Source organism: Platichthys flesus, chromosome 24 (genome assembly GCF_949316205.1).
Source record: "Platichthys flesus chromosome 24, fPlaFle2.1, whole genome shotgun sequence".
Taxonomy (NCBI): domain Eukaryota; kingdom Metazoa; phylum Chordata; class Actinopteri; order Pleuronectiformes; family Pleuronectidae; genus Platichthys; species Platichthys flesus.
Window position 1 is genome coordinate 15610134 of NC_084968.1, and position 12696 is coordinate 15622829.

General features: G+C 44.3%; 2 protein-coding genes across 2 annotated transcripts in view; both read left to right on the forward strand.

The window, feature by feature from the left end:
• Positions 1-5954, forward strand: part of zgc:158659 (uncharacterized protein LOC791141 homolog) — a 19303-nt gene extending 13349 nt beyond the window's left edge. The window contains exons 15-28 of the mRNA XM_062384439.1: positions 147-271; positions 393-474; positions 548-712; positions 1647-1750; positions 1832-1931; positions 2057-2128; positions 2224-2330; positions 2640-2761; positions 2874-2952; positions 3048-3218; positions 3297-3414; positions 3639-3790; positions 3886-4034; positions 4444-5954. Coding sequence (XP_062240423.1) covers positions 147-271; positions 393-474; positions 548-712; positions 1647-1750; positions 1832-1931; positions 2057-2128; positions 2224-2330; positions 2640-2761; positions 2874-2952; positions 3048-3218; positions 3297-3414; positions 3639-3790; positions 3886-4034; positions 4444-4568 — 1671 coding nt within the window. The 3' untranslated portion in view covers positions 4569-5954. The remainder of the gene's footprint in view (positions 1-146; positions 272-392; positions 475-547; positions 713-1646; positions 1751-1831; positions 1932-2056; positions 2129-2223; positions 2331-2639; positions 2762-2873; positions 2953-3047; positions 3219-3296; positions 3415-3638; positions 3791-3885; positions 4035-4443) is intronic.
• Positions 5955-6150: 196 nt separating this feature from the next.
• Positions 6151-11635, forward strand: LOC133950187 (eukaryotic translation initiation factor 4E type 2-like). The gene is made up of 7 exons (XM_062384422.1): positions 6151-6318; positions 6794-6866; positions 9124-9258; positions 9671-9775; positions 10006-10158; positions 10578-10714; positions 11369-11635. Exons 1-7 carry the CDS (start codon positions 6302-6304, stop codon positions 11406-11408), a joined length of 660 nt encoding a protein of 219 aa, XP_062240406.1. The 5' UTR covers positions 6151-6301; the 3' UTR covers positions 11409-11635.
• Positions 11636-12696: the final 1061 nt, after the last annotated feature.

Genomic DNA, 12696 nt, shown 5'->3' on the forward strand with positions numbered 1-12696 from the left:
ACATAGTCATATAAAACTACTGCCATGGACTGGTTATATAATCATAAACATATATACTGTAACTGCTGCCACGGACTGGTATTATAATCATAAACATATATAACTACTGCCACAGACCGAACCCTAAATACCTGTCTCTCTCTCAGAGCAGTCGTCTGGCCTGTGACAGCAGTGTTTCCTCAGGCGAGGCTGAACAGCTCCGCTGTCTTTGTTCTAAAGATCCTCTGTATGAGCTCTCAGAGCAGGAGAAGGACTTCCTCTGGAGACACAGGTGAGGGGGACACAGGGGAGAGAGACACAGGTGAGGGGGACACAGGGGACAGAGACACAGGGAATAGAGGGGTCTGTCTCTACCCGTCTGTCTAACTGTCTTTCTACCCGTCTATCCGCAGACATTACTGTGTCAAAATCCCAGAGTCTCTTCCGAAGCTTCTTCTGTCCGTCAAGTGGAACTCCAGAGACGAAGTATCACAGGTACGAGACGTTTTAACCGTCAGGACAGGTTCTTTAAACTTGTCCGTCACCTGCTCGTCCTCCCCCTCCACAGATGTACTGCTTGTTGAAGGAGTGGCCCCTGATGGAGCCGGAGTCCGCTCTGGAGCTGTTGGACTGTAACTTTCCTGACCCGATGATCAGAGAGTTCGCTCTGCGCTGTCTGGTGAAAGGCCTGACGGACGATAAGCTGTCACAGTACCTGCTGCAGCTGGTCCAGGTAAGTTTACTCCTCCTGTATAAGATCTGGTTAAAGAGTCTGAGGACATCTAACCTGAGAACAAACCTGAAGCTGTGATCATGTGTCTCCTGGTTCACGGTGGTGAGGGCTCACGAACGTCACTCTGACTTGTTTCGTGATAATTTCTCTTTAACTTGAATCTATAATTTATTTTCATCTCCCTTTGAAACTTGAGTCTGGACAGAAGCTGAATCAACCAATCAACTTGCTTCATGCATGTGTGAGGTGTGCACATCAGCACTTCTGTGACCACCAGTTACCCAGAACACCTTGCTTCTTTGTGAGGAGAGGAACAGAAGATGTAGTCACACCATTCATTTCCTTACTCGATGTTCCAGACGTTCCTCTCCCCTGCTCTTCAGCTGGTGTTCAAGGGCCGATTGAGATATGAAGTTCCTCCAGTGAGTTCTGGCTCTTCTTCCAGTTGGACATGCTAAGTAAACGTCCAATGAGAGGCGGCCAGGAGGATCTTGATTGGATGCCTGAACCACCTCAGCGTTGGTGTTTAGATGTGAATGAGCAGCTGTTCTACTCTGACCTCCCTCTGAATGGCCGACCTCGTTACTCTGATTTCACCCGCTTGTATTGGCGATCTCAATCTTTCAGTCATTAATCAGAGCTAATGACCACAGATGAGGTTTGGAACATAACAACTGGAAAATGGAAAAGCCTTGTGGCTCACCTCCTTCTTCACAGTCGTGGTACAACAGCTGCGTTACTGGAAACACCGCCCTGCCTGAGATCCTGTAACTCCTTCACTTGATTGTAGTGACACTTCGACTCTGTCCTGGCTGTGTCTGTATTAAACCCTAACCCTAACCCTATTGACACAATGCTCACTGCTGATGATTCATGTTTTATTCACCGATGTTTTGTCTGATTCGATGAAACTGAATGTGAGAAAACTCTGCAGGTGTTGAAGTACGAGATGTACCTGGACAATCCTCTTGCACGTTTCCTGATCAAGAAAGCTCTGACCAATCAGAGAATTGGTCACTTTTTCTTCTGGCATCTCAAGTAAGTCACATGACCTCAGGAGTAAAGGGAAGTTTATGTGTTTCCTGTTCAGTTGGTGACTCATTTCCTCTGTGTTCTCAGGTCAGAGATGCACAACAAGACGGTGTCTCGTCGCTTCGGTCTGCTGCTGGAAGCTTTCTGCAGAGCCTGTGGGATGTACCTGAAACATCTGAACAGACAAGTGAGCACACCTGAACACATGAAGTCACTGTTAGCCCTGCTCTGATTGGTCAACGATGGCTCAGTTCTGTTTAAACTATGACTGAATGTGAAGCTTCTGCCAATAACAGTTGTGTGTGAGTTCAGGTGGAGGCCATGGACAAGCTGGTGAACCTGACGGACACATTGAAACAAGAAAAGAAGGACGAGACACAGAAAGTACAAACTGTCTTTGTTTCTCTGTAGAGTTACATGTGTCTGTGAACTGTGATTGGTTAATTGTGATGTATTGCTGTGCTGTGATTGGTTGTCAGACCCAGATGAAGTTCCTGGTCGAACACATGTCTCGACCTGATTACATGGAGGCTCTGCAGGGATTTGTGTCTCCTCTGAACCCTGTTCACCAGTTGGGAAACCTCAGGTAAACAACTAACAAAAGAAATAATAAACACCCAACCAAGAACCAACCAAAAAACAATAAGCCAACAAGGAAACCAACCAACTAACCAAAGAACTAACATGTCTACAGAGGGTTTTTGGACGTCCTACTTTTTGTCTTGACGTGCAGTGTCAAATGTGGACGTCAAGAATTCATGATAATCAGACTTGAACAGTTTTATTTGTTTAAATCAACAATAGATAGAATGTGAGTGATGAACATATCCACACGTCACAAACATATGACCTGTCATCAGAAGTCAAAGGTCAAATAAAGTGTGTGTGTCTTTAGGCTGGAGGAGTGTCGGATCATGTCCTCAGCAAAGCGCCCCCTGTGGTTGAACTGGGAGAACCCTGATATCATGTCCGAGCTGCTTTTCACCAACAACGAAATCATCTTTAAGAATGGAGACGGTATTTTGCCCTGCTAACAACTACTCTTCCTTCAATGGTGAATGCTAATGTTGTGAGTACAGAATGCTGCAGGGGGTTGTGGGTAATGGAGTTTCTGGTCTGTGTGCTTCAGACCTGCGTCAGGACATGTTGACTCTGCAGATCATTAAGATCATGGAGAACATCTGGCAGAATCAGGGCCTGGACCTGCGGTGAGAAACTGTGACATCATCACTGATTGTGACATCTCACCCACCTGGCTAACTGTGTGTGTGTGTGTGTGTGTGTGTGTGTGTGTGTCTCTCAGCATGCTGCCGTACGGCTGCCTGTCCATTGGAGACTGTGTCGGTCTGATCGAGGTGGTGAAGAACAGTTTCACCATCATGCAGATCCAGTGTAAAGGAGGCCTGAAGGGGGCGCTGCAGTTCAACTCCAACACGCTGCACCACTGGATCAAAGACAAGAACCGAGGAGAGGCGTCAGTACCTGTCTGTCTGTCTGCTCTCTGATCAACTGCCTGTCTGTCTCTCTGTCTCACCACCTGTTTGTCTTTCAGGTATGACCGAGCCATCGACCTCTTCACCAGGTCGTGTGCAGGTTACTGTGTCGCCACCTTCATCCTGGGAATCGGAGACAGACACAACTCCAACATCATGGTGAAGGAGAACGGACAGGTGAGAGACAGACAGCTGAGACACAGACAGACACATAGGTGAGAGACAGACAGCTGAGACACAGACAGACAGACAGACACATAACAGAGAGACAGACAAGTGTCACAAGTTGCTTCAGAAATGTTTTCAAAAACCTGACATATCTTCCTCTTATTCTCCTCCTTCTTCTCCTCCTCCTATTTCTCGTCCTCTTCTTCTTTCTAATCCTCTTCCTCCTCCTCCAGCTGTTCCACATTGACTTCGGTCACTTCCTGGATCATAAGAAGAAGAAGTTTGGGTATAAGCGGGAGCGTGTCCCCTTCGTCCTGACGCAGGACTTCCTCATCGTCATCAGTAAAGGAATCCAGGAGTCGACAAAGACCAAGGAGTTCGACAGGTGTTGCCTGCACCTCTTCTGTCTGTTGGTCCTGCTGTCTCACTCTCTGCCTGTCTCACTCTTTGTGTATCTGTCTCTCTGCCTGTGTGTCTTAGGTTCCAGGAAATGTGTTACAAAGCTTATCTGGCCATCCGTCAGCACGCCAGCCTCTTCATCAACCTCTTCTCCCTCCTCCTCGGCTGCGGGATGCCTGAACTGCAGAGCTTTGATGACATCGCCTACCTGAGGAAGACCCTCGCTCTGGGTGAGAGAGAGAGACAGGGGGGGGAGAGAGAGAGACGGGGGGGGGGAGAGAGAGAGAGAGAGAGAGAGAGAGACACAGAGAGAGTGAAGGAAAGAAAGAGAGTGAGAGTGAGAGAGGGGAGAGAGAGAGGGGGGGAGAGAGAGGAGGAAAGAGAGTGAGAGAGAGAGAGAGAGAGAGAGAGAGAGAGAGAGAGAGAGAGAGAGAGAGAGTGAAAGAGTGAGAGTGGTGTGAGAGTGAGAGTGAAAGAGAGTGAGAGTGTGAGAGAGAGAGTGAAAGAATGAGAGAGAGAGAGAGAGAGAGAGAGAGAGAGAGAGAGAGAGAGAGAGAGAGAGAGAGAGAGAGAGAGAGAGAGAGAGAGACGCAGTTTGTGGTAGTCTGTCTCTTGCTCTAACACTTGCCTGTCTTTCAGAGAAGAGCCAGCAGGAGGCGCTGGAGTATTTCACCAAGCAGATGAACGATGCTCATCACGGAGGCTGGAGCACGAAGATGGACTGGATCTTCCACACCATCAGACACATGCCCAACGAACACTGAGTGTACATGTGTGTGTATATAATGTTAATTTATATACAACATACACTCATACGACACGTTACTGCACTATCGTCTTTGACGGTTATGAAACGTGATGAAGTTCAAACGTCACAATGATGTGTTGCTAGGATGGTTGTCATGGCAACGTGAATCTCAGGGTAGGAGGCGTGGCTAAAGAAGGGGGGGGGGATTTGACGTCTTCCAGTCGGTGCCACAGTTAGCATGTTAGCTCTGCTAGCTCAACACAGAGAGGTTTTTTAGCTGTAGCGTATGAATCAATCTTTATTGAGAAACTGTGACTTTATGAACCAGCTTTATTGAAACCAGCAGAATGAACACTGGTCACTTTCAGAGCAATATTACCCAAGTTATTGATCAATATTTATGACAATCAGGAGTTGTGACCAATAGGAAAGCTGTGTTGAACAGCTGTGGGCGGAGACAATATGATGAGGTCAGACCAAACTCACCAATTTCACGTAAAGATCAGAAAGGGTTGTTTTTATTTACTGCTCATTTAAATATTAATAAAACAATATTAATGTGAATCTGTCTAATCTAATCATTAATTATCAAAAATTTGTCACATTTTCTCTCAAAACTTTATTTCAAATTAAACATTTTATTTAGAAAGATTTCTTGTCTCAAAAACTTTTCTTTCTTTAATTACTGATTGATATTGGAATATTTTTCATAAATTATGGTAGTTATATAATTTCCTAATATCTTTATAAAATCTGAGAACTTTTTCATCTATAAAATAAGTTTCTCAACAGATTACTTCATATTTTGGTAAGTTTTGACTGAATCAACATATATCGTTGAGTTTTATCAGGGATCAGAGTCTAACGACAATCACGACCAATCAGCTGCTTGTTATTCTTCTGATAAGCAATGCTAGGCTAGTTAGCATTGGTTCACTCTAATTCACAGGTAGTTATTTGTTAGCTAAACTATTGCACTGGAACAATGAATAGTAGTAAGTAGCTTTGGAGAGCGTAGCATAGAATAACTGGTTCCCTGCCCTATCAGCCTTTGGGGGTGGGGCCAGTTTGAGGGTTTGTTTCTGCTCAGGTCAGAGGTCAGTATATGCCCCGCCCACTCTGTCAGTAACCATGACAATAGATTCAGCAACCTGAGCCATGCGGATCCACTTATTGATTAATGACATCATCATCTGTTTGTCATAGTGACTGAAGTGAGCAGATATGATGTGTTTGTTTCCATGTGATCAATATTGTTGATTGTTTTGTAAACTGATGAATTGATGATTGATGTAATGAACAAGGAACGTTTCTTAATGTCTACTGATGATTTGTTATAAATACTGATGCTGTGGATCCTCACTGAGGAGATTTTATTCAAAAGATATAAAATATAAAACTAATTCCGTTTCATCTCAACTCAGCTGATTTTCATTCTTTAATCTCTGCTGCCATCTACTGTGTCAAACCGGAAATACACACATGTTCCCACACGAAACACTAATAGTCCCGAGCAGGCCTCCGTATTTACTGTTTCTAAATATCGTTCAGTTTTAGAAACGCGATTCAAAACCACTACGTTTGTCCTTTGTCTCTTTCCGTTGACTTTTGCTGCACATGCGCAGTGGGGGCAGCGTTCAGCTCGACAGCCGCATGAGGAGGAAGAAAAGGAGGAAAACAAAGTGGAAGATTTAAAGTTTACAGAAAATTAAAGTGAGAATAACGAGGAGAGAAGCGGACGCAGAAGAGATGAACCAGCTCGAGCGGTAAGATTCACAGTGAACCGGAAGTTCAGCGGTGATGTAGCACATCGCTCCTAGCTAACAGTTAGCATCGACGGTAACTCAGAATCACCGACACAGTCTGAGTGGATCTAAACACTTTATAAACGAATTAGACATTTTTAAACTTATATCTGAATCTAAACTAAAGAACCGCAAGTAGATGTTATTAGTCACAGTCTAAATAACGTTTATTTGACTGTTTATATTTTACAATGCTTGTCTTGGTGTATATTCACGTGTATTCATGTTCTATATAAATGTTTTAATGTGTACTTATTTGTACTTATGTGTATATTTTTATAATCTGTCTCTCTCCTCGTCTATATATATATGAACACTTTAGTATGTGCAGACTCCTTCACATGTTTATATCCACACATGCTTCTAACACGTATTTGTCACAGAACCTGGAACATGAATATTTGAATGTTGATGTCACTTCCTGTTTATGAATCAGAGACGAGGACGACCAGGGGCATTCAGAGAGTCTCCATGACGACGGCACCAACAACAACCACAACCGACACAAGGTTTGGTTTTTAGTCTGAGTGTGTGTCTGTCTACGTGTGTGTGGGTACGTGTGTCCCTGTGTGTGTCTGCGGGTCTGTGTGTGTGTACCTGCTTGTGTGTGTCATCATTACACAGAGTGTCATCATGAATCAAGGAGTAAAGATTTGAATAATAATCAATATAAAATCAAGAGCTAATCAATTCGTTGTCTTCAGCCCAGTGACTTCATGTCTCCTTACATCTCGTTGTCGTCTACACAACATCTCAACAATTTGTGAATTTCATTTGGTCTCAAAAAGAAGCGATTGGATTTTTGTGGTTTCTCGTAAACATTTGTCTGCCAGTACACTCAGTATAGTATTAGTATCAAAGTAGTTTTACTCTTGTGTTTTTCACACACTGATTATTAGAGACACAACATCTACACTCATCACACACATTGATTGATTGGCTCGTCCTTTTCACCTGTTGTTACTTCGATTTGCACCAAATCAGAGAAACTGGTTCTTCTGATGGACACATTGATCTCTGAAGTTTAACTTTATACTCTGACATTGAGCTTCCCTCACTTCACTGAGCAGTGTGTGTATGTGTGTGTATATGTAAAACTGCTCCACACATTTAAGGAACACTTAATCATCACAGTACAACAGCAAGTAGTTGTAACTTCAGGTCTGTCAATCTGTTCATTTAGGAAGCACAAGTGATAATGAATCAGATTCACCTACTTGGTGCAAGTTAAAGTGACAACTGGTGCAGTGCAGAAACAAAATGAAGACCACCCCCAAAAGGGAATGGATCTGCATGTGGAGGCTACAGACAGCTGCTCTCTCCTGTTCTGCTAATGTCCTTCTCACGACTGGTAGCATGAGGTGGTAACTGCTCCCTGATCAGTTCTCTGAAGAGTCTGGAGAAGCTGTTAAAACATTATGCTGCCTGTTACATCATCCACTAGACCGGTTTGGTGTTTTGTCACTGAGGATCTGGGGATGTATCCTTGGAGGGTCTCACAGACCTCCATGTCATAGCCAATGGTACCTTGACTGCTGGTGTTAACGGGATGAATTCCTCAGAGAGATTGTCAGACCTTCAGCTGATGCAGTGGACCCTGGGTTCCTCCTGGTGCAGTGGACCCTGGGTTCCTCCTGGTGCTGTGGACCCTGGGTTCTTCCTGGGGCAGTGGACCCTGGGTTCTTCCTGGTGCAGTGGACCCTGGGTTCTTCCTGTTGCAGTGGACCCTGGGTTCTTCCTGTTGCAGTGGACCCTGGGTTCCTCCTGGTGCAGTGGACTCTGGGTTCTTCCTGGTGCTGTGGACCCTGGGTTCTTCCTGGTGCAGTGGACCCTGCGTTCCTCCTGGTGTAGGACAATGCCCGGCCTCATGTGACCAGATTCAAGATTTGTATTGTCAAATGCACAACAACAACATTAAGCCGTCACTGGCAATGAAATGCTTGATTCACAGGTTCTCTTCTAAAAATGCTCAAGTAATTACAACCAAAAAATTATAAATAAAAAAAAAACAGTATAAAATAGAATATCAACATTTAAAATAGAAAATAAAATATATATTTATCTAAACACATCAGCTGATCTGCACACACCTTAGGAGCTCGGCCAGGGATCCCATCAGGTCCAGGTGCCTTGCGTGTGTTGATCCGGTTGAGGGATTTCCACATGTCTGGATATGACGGGGGGGCAGCGGTCCTCCTGGGCCTCTTCGACCTCCGCAGCCGGGAGTTACTCTCAAAGAATAAAAAGTGTTCAGATCCTCTGGGGGAGATGCAGACACTACATCAGCACTGCTGGTCTTGGCTTTGTAGTCTGAGATGGTTCTCAGTCCGGCCCACATGTTCCTGGTAGTGGAGCCCTTGTACTGGGACTCCACTTTGTGTGTCGCCGGTTCCTTGATGACAAAGATATTGATGCCATTGACTGGCCCTCTCATTCCCCTGACCTTAAACCAGTTGAGCACCTATGGGACTTGATGTATCGGTGCATCCAACGGTACCACCACAGACTGCAGGAGCTCTCTGATGAACCTCATAGAAAAGAAGTGCTGCTAATGGATGAACTGTATGAATGTGTGTGAAGGTCGAACTGTAAAGAGCATTGAGTGTCATCAAGACTAGAAAAGATCTTTATTAATACAAATCATGTCTCTGTCTGTCTGTCTGTCTGTCTCTCTCTCTCTCTCTCTCTCTCTCTCTCTCTCTCTCTCTCTCTCTACACCCCCCCCCCCCCCCCCCCCACACACACACGCACACACCTGTCTGTCAGACGGTGAGTCCAGCTGCAGGTGAACATCCTCTTCAGTACAACTACACCTTCTGGTTCAGTAGAAGAACTCCCAGTCGTCCAGCCAGTTCACAGAGCTACGAACAAAACATCAGACAGATCGGAACTGTGGCATCGGTACACACACACACACACACACACACACACACACACACACACACACACACACACACACACACACACACACTTTCTACATTGTTCATTTAGCTGACGCTTTTATCCAAACCCAGAACAACAACAATCTTATCGTGTTTGAGAAAATTATCTTTGAAGAAATTCAGTATTTTCTTTCTGTATCAATGACTAAATTTACTGATTCCGAACAATGAAAGAGTTTTTTTGGTCATCAATATATAATCAGATCAGTAGATCAATAATCATTGTAACGTCCCCTACTGGAGACTGTCTGCATTGAAGTGTATTTTAACCCTAACACATTTACATTGTCATGTTGTGTCATTGGTCACAAACAGACCTGGTCACTGATGATCAGTACTCACACTGTACTGTGTGTGTTTGTGTTGTTCAGGTGGAGCAGTTCTGGAAGTTTTACAGTCACCTCGTGCGACCAGGTGATCTGAGTGGACACAGCGACTTCCACTTGTTCAAGGAGGGAATCAAACCCATGTGGGAGGTAAGATTACACCACCTTCTAATCATAAGACCTGTGGAGTACTGTAGTACTGTAGTACTGTGGAGTACTGATGCTGTTAGTGAAGCCATCATCACGTTACCAATGCAACCAGAAGAAGCTTCATTCATTTCCTGTATTCAAGCAGAAAGACATTACCGTGGTCAGATCAACAGGACCACCTCTGTGTCACTGATGCATTGTGGGATAAGTTTGTCTCCTCCCCCCCCCAGGATGATTGTAACCGCAGCGGAGGAAAGTGGATCATTCGTCTGAGAAAAGGTCTCGCCAGTCGCTTCTGGGAAAACATCATCCTTGCTATGGTGGGCGAGCAGTTCATGGTGGGAGAGGAGGTCTGTGGAGCCGTGGTCTCTATACGCTTCCAGGTAAACTACTGCAGGAAGGGGCAGCATATAGCGCCCCCCCCCCCCCCCAATAGTGGCCGGGTTCGAGTCCCACCCGCGGCATGTCTTCCCCCACTCTCTGTCTAAACCCTCTTCCAGTTAAAAATACTACAGTAATACTACAGTTATACTACAGCGATACTCAAACTAAAGTTATCTTAATACAGTTTTCCTGAACAATGATTTCAGAAGAGAGCTCTCACACGTCCACCAAGGGAAACAATGAACCTATGATATTAATCCAGTATTACTTACTGTTACTGCAGTTCTTACTGTAGTAGTATTATACTAGTATTGTAGTACTACACTGACAGTCAGTTGTCGAGTCAGACCTGATCTCAGACCTGATCTCAGACCTGTCTGTCTCTCACCTGTCTGTCTCCCATCTGTCTGTCCTTCAGGAGGACATCTTGTCGATCTGGAACAAAACGTCTAACGATCAGACGACGACGTCCAGAATCCGAGACACGTTGAGACGAGTCCTGAACCTTCCAGCCAACACCATCATGGAGTATAAGACTCACAACGACAGCCTCAGGTGGGAGTCAGAGTCACAGAAGCTCTTATTGATGTTAGTGATGACGTCACTGTTTATAAACATGATGAAGATTTAAAACAACAGAAAAACTTCTCTGTGATCATTAAAGGCAAAATGTCACGTGATCATAAGTGTAAAGTATTTGTGTAACCCTTCACGGGAGCGGGTATGTCGGTTGTACCTGAGCTCACTGAGGATGGAGGTCGGCCATCTTGTCCACAGCCAGGTGCCAGTCAAACGTGCCCATTTCAGTGATTGGTCACATCCCATAAACCCCGCCCCTTAGATGTGCACATGCTCATATCTAGAGTCAGAGATCCTGAGATCATGTGATCATTTGTCTTTTGAGAAACAAATCCAGCAGTGAAGAAACACTGAATACAGGAAAGTTAAAACTACACAAACACATGACTAATGAAACAAACTGACATGAATGTATGTGTGTGTTTTCATGGTAGGCCTGAACCAGTGCAGAACTCCCATCATGCACCAGGCTCTTCTCTCTGTCTCTCTGCCAACACATTGATTTATTATCCTGAGACTTAGTTGATGTGACCAATGAGCCTGACTGTGTTTGTCAGGTTGAGCTCAGCCTGACAACAGAAAAGACATCGGGGGGGGCTGTTGAGACTGATCAATGTGTTTGTGTTTCAGGGACAACTCGAGCTTCAGAAACACAAAGATTTCCCTCTGAAGAGGTGTGTGTGTGTGTGTGTGTGTGTGTGTGTGTGTGTGTGTGTGTGTGTGTGTGTGTGTGTGTGTGTGTGTGTGTGTGTGTGTGTGTGTGTGTGTGTGTGTGTGTGTGTGTGTGTGTGTGTGTGTGTGTGTGTGTGTGTGTGTGTGTGTGTGTGTGTGTGTGTGTGTGTGTTCAAAATAGTTTGTTTTCAACATACATATGTAAATGACCTGAGAAATAAAAAACAATATGAAACAATGTGTCATATCCATGAATCCAATCATCAATACATGATAATCAGGTTCATTCATTAGTTACAGTAGGTGATTACAGGTCAGTTCTAACAGGTCAGTCTGGGGGGGGGTTGTTCTAATCCTGCCTCTATTCTTGGCTCCAGACCAACTGAGCTCTGAGGATCAAACTAATCCACATCAGGATTAACTGAACCAGCAACTAAACACTCACACACATACACACTGACACACACACTGTCACACACACACACACAGTGATACAAATAAATTGTACGTTATTTAGATTAAACTAGTTGGTTTTGTTTTATTGGTTGTATTTAATCAGATTGAATTGTTTTACATTGTCAATATTTAAACTTATATATTGTATATAATCTGTGTATCAGTTTAGTGTGTTGTATATAATCAGTATGGATTATGATCATAACCAGATGACGTGGATAAACAATTGGTTTCTACTTCACTACGACTTTTCTGTTTCCTCAAAGGATTTTTGTAGTTTTTCTTCTCGTGTTGACAAACAAACTGAAAATTGATAAACAAATACAATTTGATTTGATATGAAAAGTGATTGATTCTTCTGCTGTGACATCAGTCAGAGATTGATCAGGTTAGAAGTTCAGACCTTCACACACTTGGACACATGAACACAAAGTGTCAAGTGATCATCTCATTACATAATGAAGCCAAACGTCCTCCTGAGCCTTTAACTAGATTAAACTAAATCTCTCTCTCTCTTTATAGCTCTCTCTCTCTAACTGTGTCTATATCCCCCCCCCTCTCTCTCTCTCTCTCTCTCGAACTGTGTTTCTCTGTCTGTCTCCCCCCCTCTCTCTCTCTCCCTCTCACTGTCTGTCTGTCTCTCTCTCTCCCTCTCTCCTTCCCTCCCTCTCTCCCACTCTCTCTCCCTACTCCCTCTCCCTCTCTCTCGTTTGACCCGACATCATTTCTCTTCGTCGAAAGGTTTTTTTCCGTTTCAGATGAAACTGAAGTTTTTTCTGTGGATACATGAATCTATGAGGTAAAATTGTGTGAGTGTGTGTGTGTGTGTG